Source organism: Typha latifolia, chromosome 11, assembly GCF_019914945.1.
Source record: "Typha latifolia isolate L0001 chromosome 11, TyphaL0001v2, whole genome shotgun sequence".
NCBI lineage: Eukaryota > Viridiplantae > Streptophyta > Magnoliopsida > Poales > Typhaceae > Typha > Typha latifolia.
The window spans coordinates 4,521,092-4,531,528 of record NC_133096.1 but is presented as its reverse complement, the minus strand read 5'-3'; the positions used below and the strand labels follow the sequence as shown (position 1 = coordinate 4,531,528).

The 10,437-nt window shown below is 35.2% G+C and overlaps 1 protein-coding gene across 1 annotated transcript; it reads left to right on the top strand.

Moving 5' to 3' along the window:
• Nucleotides 1-1,322: 1,322 nt before the first annotated feature.
• LOC140797828 (protein PHLOEM PROTEIN 2-LIKE A1-like) lies at nucleotides 1,323-3,446 on the top strand. Its single transcript, XM_073151504.1, has 3 exons — nucleotides 1,323-1,543; nucleotides 2,224-2,309; nucleotides 2,816-3,446. The coding sequence occupies exons 1-3, from the start codon at nucleotides 1,427-1,429 to the stop codon at nucleotides 3,186-3,188; spliced, it is 576 nt and encodes a 191-aa protein (XP_073007605.1). The 5' UTR covers nucleotides 1,323-1,426; the 3' UTR covers nucleotides 3,189-3,446.
• Nucleotides 3,447-10,437: the final 6,991 nt, after the last annotated feature.

The following is a 10,437-nucleotide window of genomic DNA, read 5'->3' as shown; positions in this document are numbered from 1 at the left end:
AAGAATTTTAAAAAATTTTAATTAGTCTCTTATTTTATTAATTAAATAGTGATTAAGGAGATTTATATAAAAAAAGAAAGAGAAAGATTAAGTGATAGAAGAAAAAGAAAAAGAAGAAAATGAAGTAGGAGAAGAAAAAGAAGAAAGAGAAAAGTAGCAACTGAGAAGAAGAATAAGAACAAGAACAAGAAATAAGTTGGAGAAGAATAAGAAGAAAAAGAGTATGTGATAACTTCTTTTTTGTATAGTGTCTCATTAGCATTTAATGAGACACTAAATGACAAAAAATTAAATTTGAAAGGAAAAAAAGTAAACTTCATCTACAAAGAAAACCGAAAATATGACTGAGTGACAAAATAAAAATCTATTGTGTTTTTTTGTACAAATTTCGCAACCTTCTATTAGAAATATAATTTTTATTAAATTTAAATCTAAAAAAAGTAATCCATTCACTTTTGTACTCTAGATGAAGTGATACAGAGATTCTCCTCTTCTTTTTCCTTCACCAATAATTTACACGTAGGCCTCCCAAAATGTCCACAAAAGAGAAATATTCTGGAGGAATTCATTCCCAAGTAGAACATATTCTCTTGAAAAGACGAAGAGAAGTTGTAGCCAAGAGTCTTCCTTCCTGCATATTTGTCATTAAAGCTCTTTTGGTATTAACAAGAGAAAAGCAGAGCGCACTACAAAGACAGCATCTGATCAGTTGTCTAACCCTTGAATTGTAAATGCAAGTTGCAGTATAATTAAGTTACTAACTTGTAATGCAGCATCTGATCACCTTTTTCCACTTCTCTCTTCAGATCAAAAGTAGATTCCCTTAAATAATAATAAAAAGGAAGTTGGTGAAAAAGAAACCCCATAAAAATGCTTCTGACTTTCACATATGTGTCCATTTAACACCTTGTTGAATAATTTTTTAACTCATCTGAGTAAAAGAATATAGGGAAAAAATTTTAATTTATTTAAAATGATATTTTTGAAATTTCTAAGTTACGGTCCTTAGTGCCTACAATGAGCTCACATGGAATAGTTTTTCTCATGGTCACATAATTATTCCTATGCTAATGGGTATTTTTCTCTATCAAGAATGTAGTAATTTTACAAGTATGGTTACCTAAAGTAATGGTAGGGTGTTAAATATCAGATATCTTTTGTAAAACGTAAAGGATTTCTTTAAAAGATGTAGTTTTTTTTTAAATTTCCCGTGATAATATTACTCAAAGTTCAAGGAACATATGCAAATTTTAGAAAGATGTCAATCAACTTGCATTTATTCCTTTATATCTATTAAAGATCAAAAGCTTCTTTTGCTGTGTATTCGAAGACATCACTAACTTTATATCATCATAGTCTAGTATAAAAGCTAACTCAGTAGTTCTTCGATGAGTTCTAAACCCGAAGAAGGATTTAGTAGAAGGCAATGGGAGCTGCACTGCCGACAGCATACGCTCCTCTGATTGAAAAAAATCCTATGGAAGCAGTTAACTCCCCTAAGAGTAGCCTCGACGATGAAATCTTCATGAAGCCGAAAAATATAGTGAGCTTCAATTGTCACCATATCTGGCCATAGTAGAATATGTTCAAATGCAATAATATCACATCTACATAAGAACTATTTGAGATTAGCAATTTTATATGTTCACATATTTTGCAGTTAATGTGAGTTGGTATTGAACTTTCTCCATTCTTATGGTTTTAACTCTTGGATAAGTATTCTCAGGTTCTAATATTCTTATTCAGATAGATAATATAGTTTTAATATTATCATGTTAATGAGGAATATGTCATGAAAGCTTCTGTAAGTTTACCACTGTTTATCTCATGCAACCCAAAAGGAATGTCTCAAAAAGGTTCTCTAAACTTTTTTTCTAGGCTATATTATAATTTTCACGTTCATAACTATGACTTAGTATCACATTACACTCTAGAATATATAGTAAAAGTGTACAATTTACCGTCTGAATTATGATTCCTTTCAGAAGATGGATTTGTTAGTACACAACACAGACAAGTTAGAATATTTTCTGAATTGATGATCTGTCATGAATGAGGCTTATCTCATATAATTGTTGCCCTAAAATTTTGATGTCTGGAAATGAAAAAATGAGCTTACTTTCACAGAAAAGTTGGACAAAATTGTTCTATTATTCATGACTAGTAGGTCTTTTGTCATAATTTGTTTGCTAACTCTCATGCTTCATGCTTGGATTGATGCAGTCTGTCATGCTGTTTGCAAGGGGCCTGTCAATTACATGGAGCGAAGAGCCAGCATATTGGTATTGGTTTCCTCTAAAAGAAACGAGGTAAAACTAAATTCTACAACTGAATATTATTTCTTCAGGAAATTAAACTTGAATAAAAAAGAGACAGCATTAGATGATGAGCAAAGCTTTTTAGTAAAAGAGTTAGCAGGCCAAGACCAAAGCAATCAACTTAAACTTGTGAGAAATGCTGTTAAAACGAATTCATTTTATGGCGTGGTAGACGTTCTTGAAGGTAAATGAGAGTTAATAAAAAAGTACTGATTCAGATAATTTTATGCTGCTGTTCCAATGAACACATCAACCTAGAAGAAATATATATATGTCAAGAAAACTTAGAAAGCAACATAAGAACAATTAAAGCACGAAAGAATAAATCTTAATGCTTGCGAGAGTCCATTTATTGGTACATCTTTCCCCTTTTTTTGGCACGATGATTTCTTATATCTTTCAAAAGTTTCTACTCTTCTCTCATTGTTGCGCGCTGTAGTCATTTAAGCAAGTTGACTTAACTCTTTCTGTAACTTTTTTTCTTTTTTTTTTGCTAGAAATGAGGAGATTGACGTGGCATTACTACTGAATGTCTGCTGGCTGGAAATTCATGGAAAACTTAACATTTCCGATCTTACACCGGGAATTACATACGAGGTTTTCTTTATAATAATGATGAATGAGCCAATGTATGGATGGAATACTCCTGTGAATCTTAGAATCAAGCTACCAGACGGAAGTGTTCAAGAACGCAAGGAGAGTTTGCAAGAAAAGCCAAGAGGGAAATGGATGGAACTTAAAGTTGGCGAATTTAGGGCACAAGCTGCGCAAGAGGGAGAGATGGATATATCTTTGTTTGAGTGTGAAGGTGGACAGTGGAAGAGAGGACTTGTGGTTAAGGGCATCCTTTTCTGCCCAAAGAAGCCATAGTTCCTTCTAAATGTTAAAATATTAAGCTAGCCCATTTTACTAAGTCAATTAGATTAATTGGCTAGTGTAGAAATCAAGAATATTGATACTTTGTTTTTAAGGTGACCCTTAGATGATGAAAATCAAAGAGTCATGTAACATGAGTCATCTAGTATAACTAAGAGTCATGTAAACTAATATATATATATATGTGATATTATCTTATATATTAGTATACAAGTAAAGCAAGTGAAGTAAGAAAGTTTAAAGTTTTATCTACCTCATCTTGTGTAAATATTAATAGAACAATCTTTTTCTCTTGAGTTTTCTACCACTTCTCCTAACACTTTATACACCATAACTAGCTAGCTTGCTCTTCCGGGCTTATCTTTTGCTCCTGCGCTGTTGTGTTACTTCACATATAGCTTAAGCTAATAGCTAGTTTGGTCATTTTTTCTATGGTAAAACTGACTTGGAAACTCCTCACATTTCAAGGATTGTATTGATGTATATGTGATAGGACTATGCTTCAGTCAAGAAGCAAGTGCATGCATATGTATTATTTGAAAAAAAAAGCTTAATAAGTGATCATCCCACAATGGAATATTTCTAAATTTCAATCATGTTAAAGTAGGAACATTTCGGATTGAGAGTATCTAGCTATATATATACACACAATGCAGACCATGCGTAAGAATCAATATACTAGCAAACATACATGCTCACCAATCTCAATTGTATGTACAATTTGGTGACCTCTGATTTCACTAATTAACCATTGCCTTGCATGTCCCTAACTTTTGAACAAAATGGGATTGTGTTGCGCTTGCGGACATTATTAAATCGCTTTAAGTTGTATTAATTTTTTTTATATATTTTAGAAAAATAAGATAGCTTCTGCTAGGCATGTTTGAATGCAAATGGATGGCGTTTGAATACCTAATTCGTATTCGCTTCAAGTTGTATCAATTTTTCTCATAACTTTCAACCTACTAGCCCGATTGACAAAATTCTAGTTGTGTTAGATTCCTAACTTCGAAAGGAACAACATATCCAAATCTCAAATTGTTCCAGTGATTGGATCAATCTCTATTACCTTCACAAATTTTGTGTTGTGTTTTGTCCAGATTAATAAATTGGATAAATAATCACCTTCACGAAAGGCAACCGTAACAAGTTGGTATTAGAGCCAGCCTTCTTTGGCGCGTATCTGCAATGACATCAACCACTAGATCCATGGCGGCTCGAAGAAGAGAAAAGGAAAGGGAGACATCCACATGCACGGGAGAAAGGGATTCTACAACTTTATCATCGGGCAATGAAGGGCAAGTTATCGACCTGCGAGAGAGAGATGTTGACAATTCTGCATACGGTGATAAAGTGGAGGCTTTATTTGATCAATAGTTGATTCATTATTTGAACCGATCAAAAGAGCTTTATGGGACAGCGTATTCATACTCCGGCATAGCAGAGATGGGGCACAAAATTGTTGGGTTATCATTATAACATTTAATACAATAAAAGAATGAAAAATAGAGCGACGAATGCACTATTCCGCCAACCCGATACTGCCAAGTTTGCAGCCTATTCTTCTCCAACTTTTCCTGTTTTGACGAGTCGAGGTATGCAAGTACATTTGACCCAGATGTTATGAGATTATTACAGGAGGCATTGGATGATTCGTAGCGCCATTCGAAATTGGAGAACAAAAGTGATTTGTTGCTAGACCGCTGCATTCAGGTGCCCACAAATGTCGGATTGCGACAGAAATTATTGGAGGACTTTCACCAAACACCAAAGGCTGGTCATGAGGGTGTCTTGAGGACTTATAAGAGGATATCACAGAGTTGCACGTGGCCAGGACTAAGGTGAGATGTGAGGAGTTTTGTCCGTGCTTGCGAAGTCTGTCAAAGGGCTAAGGTAACCACATTGAAACCGGATGATGTTTGGGAAGACATTTCTATAGATTTCATAGAAGTCTTTCGTTGGTACGTGATAATTCCATTATTTTTGTGGTGGTTGACAAATTGAGCAAGTATGCACACTTTTATGCATTGTCACGTCCATTTTTAGCCAAGTCAGTGGCTAAAATATTGTTAGAGATATCGTTCGATCGCATGGAATACTACGCACGATTGTCTCCGATCGTGATCATATATTTGTGAGCGACTTTTGGATGGAGTTTTTCATATTATAAATGACTCAATTGAACTTCAATTTGACCTCCTTTTTTAGTAGATTGGATCCTATCTCTCCACTCTAACTTCCAGGCTAAGGATGTGGCCTATTGCTTCTCCATCCTGTGGTCCATCTAGAAAACAAGATGTGAGAAGGTGTTTAAAAATAATAAAATTTTATAAATCACACCCTATATTTTATTTATTTTGTGATTCACATATCGTCTTTAGGATATTTGTAACCCAACCCTTAGTTTTTCCTTATACTTTTTATTTAACACCCTCGATTAATTTAAACAGTACCAGCAAAGAAATATTCTATTATAATATATAAAATAATTTATAAATATCTAAATTACCCATGTCTTTGTCAGAAGAGGGGCAAAGAGGAGGAAAAATAGTGGTGATGGTATTTTAATAATTTGGTCGATATTAGTTCAAAATAATATTAGGGTGTTAAATGAGAATTATAAAGAATAAGGAAGGATCGAGTTACAAAATCGTCAAAGAAAAATACTCTAAAAACAAAAAACACCTCACCGAGAGAGGTAGTCTTTAGCCCAAACATCTTATTCTCAAGCTTTTTTGGCAATTAGCTCAACTCTTCATATTAGAGGCACCCACATTCTACTACGTAGGTTGAGTCAATGCTGCTTGGTGCAACAATCTTCAAGGTGGCATCGGCATAATCATCGGGCCTGGCTCTCCATGTTCTCCTCTAGCAAAGTTAGTGTATCCTGGCCACTACCCAAGTCCGTTAATAGGGGAAGCTAGGCCATTCTAGCTGGCCTTTTGGAGTTCTGGCAGCTCTTGTTGAGAAACGAAGCATGGTTGTTTAGTGGTAGTCAAACTTTAGTCAATTGGATCAACTCTCTAGAGCCAAATCCAGACTGGGAGATCCATCATGCAGTCCTTTATTGTAAACTTCTTTTAGAGAGGAACCTTTAGCTCAAATTAGGGTTCACCAGTAGAAGTAACAATGTCTACACACAATTTGGCCAAGCAAGCCATTTGTAGAGAGTCTTCTGACCTTTGGACAAATGAATAACTTCTTGCCACATGTAATCCTTTCTAGATGTATGGCAGCGGTCTATGGACGTTCTTTTAAAAAAAAACATTGTACTGATATTTTAACTAACTACTTTTAACTGTAATACTATTTATTTAACTCAATCAATAAAGTTACAAAAGTACTCTTAAGATGCTTTCTAACCGAAGTCATTGTTTGGTTAATAAATGAATTAGTGAGTCTAATTGAACTATTTTGATGTGATCTAGGTCAGATCGGATCACATCATGAGGACATTGGCTCAATGGATTGAGTCTAGTTATCTTATTTGCTTAGTTAGAGCCTTAGTAGGTTAGAATTTTATTTAATTAGCTAAATCCAGCTTTGCGCAGTTTTAGAAAAATATTAATAGAATATTCTATAGACGTATGAATAATATCAAACCAATTGAACAAGATCATCAACCTCCACAGATCTACAACATTGCCGCACACCTCTCGGGTTCCACCACCGTTGGCCTTGGGTTATATCGAAGGTGGGAGATGATGTTTACGAATAGGTAAAAGAGAATCATTGACATTAACATGTCATACCTGGACTTGTGGGGTATCGGTTCGGTGTGGTCTCACCACTGGTCCTTCTTGAGGCACCGATCTTCATCGATGAGATGACGAAGTTGATCGGTTCATGACATATTCTTTCAAGGCATTATGATCATTCTGCATTACGTCCACCCTATGTAGCAATATTTGGAACATGCCCCTAAGTTCATCTGCTAAGCCCATGTTCACACACATGGACGTTGGTTGACTCGATCCTAGCATGGACGCCCTAAGGGAATCGGCCTCTCGGTTAGGATTATCGTGGATTGAGTCTTCTTTCTTTTGTGTGCTCTCCATTGATCTCCTTGTTCAAACGCACAAAAGATGTTTTCTATCGATGTAAACACGATGGAGATGTTCAAACGCGGTGTTCGAACGTGCCCGACTGTGTTCAAAAATGCATTTCATGTTCTCTATTTTTATGAACCTGATGCAAGAGTTCGCAAAGGTGTTTGAACGCGCTTCTAACCGCATTCGCACGTGACCTACATAAAATTTATTTTAATAAAAACAAATAACTAATGCAATAAGAAAAGACTCTAACTAAGTGTATCAGATGCTAGGGCAAAACCTAATTAATCTTTCATTCCATGCCTAAGATACAAGCCATAAGGACCTATTTATAGAGATTAAATCAAAAAGTCAAAAATAAATTTAATTAAATCACTGTTTCTCCGTCTCAACATGTTTTAGTGCTATTATTTTGTCTTCAACTAACTCGCGTATAAGTCAACTATGCCATCGATATATTTTATAATACATTTCACAACAAACAAATGTGTCTCCTTAAGTTCAGACTGAAACTTAGCATACACACCGATACTAAATACAATATCTGGTCTACTAGTAGTTAAGTACAAAGGACTACCAATCATGCTCCTATACAGTGTCTGGATCAACACTTTTTTTGAAATATCCTTACCTAGTTTGGTAGTTGTATTCATAGGAGTTCTAGCATGTTTTGCATTTTCTAAACCGAATTTAGTCACAAGATCCTTAGCATACTTAGTTTGAGCGATAAATATCTCTCTTTCTAATTGAGTAATTTGAAGTCCCAAAAAGAACTTCAACTCACCCATCATGCTCATCTCAAAATGACTATGCATGAGATCTGCAAACTCCTTAGCTAACGATTGACTCGTTGCCCCGAAAATAATGTCATCCACATATATTTGTGCCACAACTAAACTCTTGTTCGACCGTCTAATAAACAATGTCTTGTCCACTCCCCCTCGAGTGAACCCCGCATCCACTAAAAAAGTGTCAACTTCTCATACCAAGCTCTTGGAGCTTGTTTTAGCCCGTAGATGGCCTTTTTTAGTTTAAACACATGAGAAGGAAATTTTTGATCTTCGAACCCTTTTGGTTGTTCTATATAAACATCTTCATTCAGAGTACCATTCAAGAAAACACTTTTAACATCCATTTGAAATAATTTAAATTTTAAGTGACAAGCAATAGCAAACAGTATACAAATAGATTCTAATCTAGCAACAGGAGCAAATGTCTCATCAAAATCTATACCATCAACCTGAGTATATCCCTATGCTACAAGTCTAGCTTTATTTCGAACTATATTGCCATTTTCATCACTTTTATTCTTGTAAATCCATTTTGTTCCAATGACGTTCACATTCTTAGGTCTAGGAATTAAATACCAAATATCATTCCTAGAAAATTGCTCTAATTTCTCATGCATAGCATTAACCCAAGAATCGTCTAACAATGCTTCCTTCACATTTTTAGGTTCAAAAGAAGATGTATAACAAGTAAATGATACCTCACTTTGGATTTGTCATCTTGTCTTAATTGGTTCATTCACGTCTCCGATCACTTGTGATAGTGGATGATTTGATTTCACTCTGGCAGATGGTTCTGGTACGTTGCAGTCATCTTTGTTCATTTCAACTTTGTCCTCGTCCTGATTCTTAATTTCCAGTCATCTGTATCTTTCCAGATTTCATAAGTAGTCATTTTTGTACCTGGTCTTAGATAAACACGATTTATCACATGTACCGCTGTATTGACCGCCTCTGTCCAAAACCTTTGAGTAGCTTGTTTAGCGTGAAGCATAACCCTAGCCATTTCCTGCACAACTCGGTTCTTTCTTTCAACAATCCCGTTCTGTTGTGGAGTTATAGGAGCTGAAAACTCATGTTGAATACCAAGAGAATCGCAAAATATAAAAAAAATTTCATTTTCAAATTCTCTACCATGATCAGAACGAATTTTAACTAGGGTTGTAGATTTTTTATTCTGCAACTTTAAGCATAGTGATTTAAAAACTTCAAAGGTTTCAGACTTCTCACGTAGAAAGGCAACCCAGGTATATTTGGAGTAATCATCGACCATTAAGAATATATAGCGTTTACCTCCAAGACTTTCCATTTTTGTTGGACCCATCAAGTCCATGTGAACTAATTGAAGCACACGGTCGGTGGTAGCTACATTTACCTTCTTGTGTGAGATCCAAATTTGTTTTCTTATTTGACACGAACCGCACACTCTTTTTGACATTTCTTTCATCTTAGGTATTCCTCTTACCACTTCTTGTTTGGACAGAGTAAATAATTCTCTGTGATTCACATATCTAAGACATTGATGCCAAAGATCTCATAATCTTCATCACAAAATTGACTAATGCTCAAAAGATTTGCTTTCAAGCCCTTAACATAAAGAACATTTTCAAGAATAGAAACCCCCGGAGAACTTACCTTTCTTTTACCTATTACCTTGGATGAACTACCATCTCCGAATGTCACAACTCCCCCTTCATGTTTTTCAAGATTAGAAAATAACGATTTGTCACCCGACATATGTCTTGAACAGCCACTGTCTAAATATCACACATCAGAATTTAAAGCTTTCAAGACTGTATGCACAACATAACATTTCAAATCACTTTTCTTGACCCATATGGCCTTTGTTTTCATCCCATAAATGAAAGCAATTCTAGGTTTTTGCAAAAATTTGTAATGAGGTTGAATATGCCCTAAAATGCCGCAATGATAGCATGTCGGAACAAACCCTTTTCTACTCACCTTTTGTCGAGGAGTGTGACTAAAGTTTACCTTTGGTGCCGTTGACGATTCACGAGTTTGTAAATTCACATTTAGTTTAGAAGCATTCATCCAGGATTGCGTTGTAAATGCGGTTGATGACTTCAGATACTCTTCCTTTTGTATACCTGCAGAAACAAAGAGAGTTTTATTATTATTTGAATTACTAGTGTATCCAACACCATACTTGTCTTTTTCAGAGATCTGAGCCTTTAGAATCTCGTCAAGTTTGTTCTTCCCTTTTAGAAATGTCACCTCCTTATTCAGTCGCTCTAGTTCAATTTCATCAGCCTTCATTTTATTTTTTGCATTGTCAAGTTGTTCAGAAAGGTCTTTGACACGTTCAAGTTCCAATTTGTACTTCTCAAATTGAATTCTTTCTGGTTCGATTACCTTGAGTCGTTGAAGTAGTCTAAGATTGCT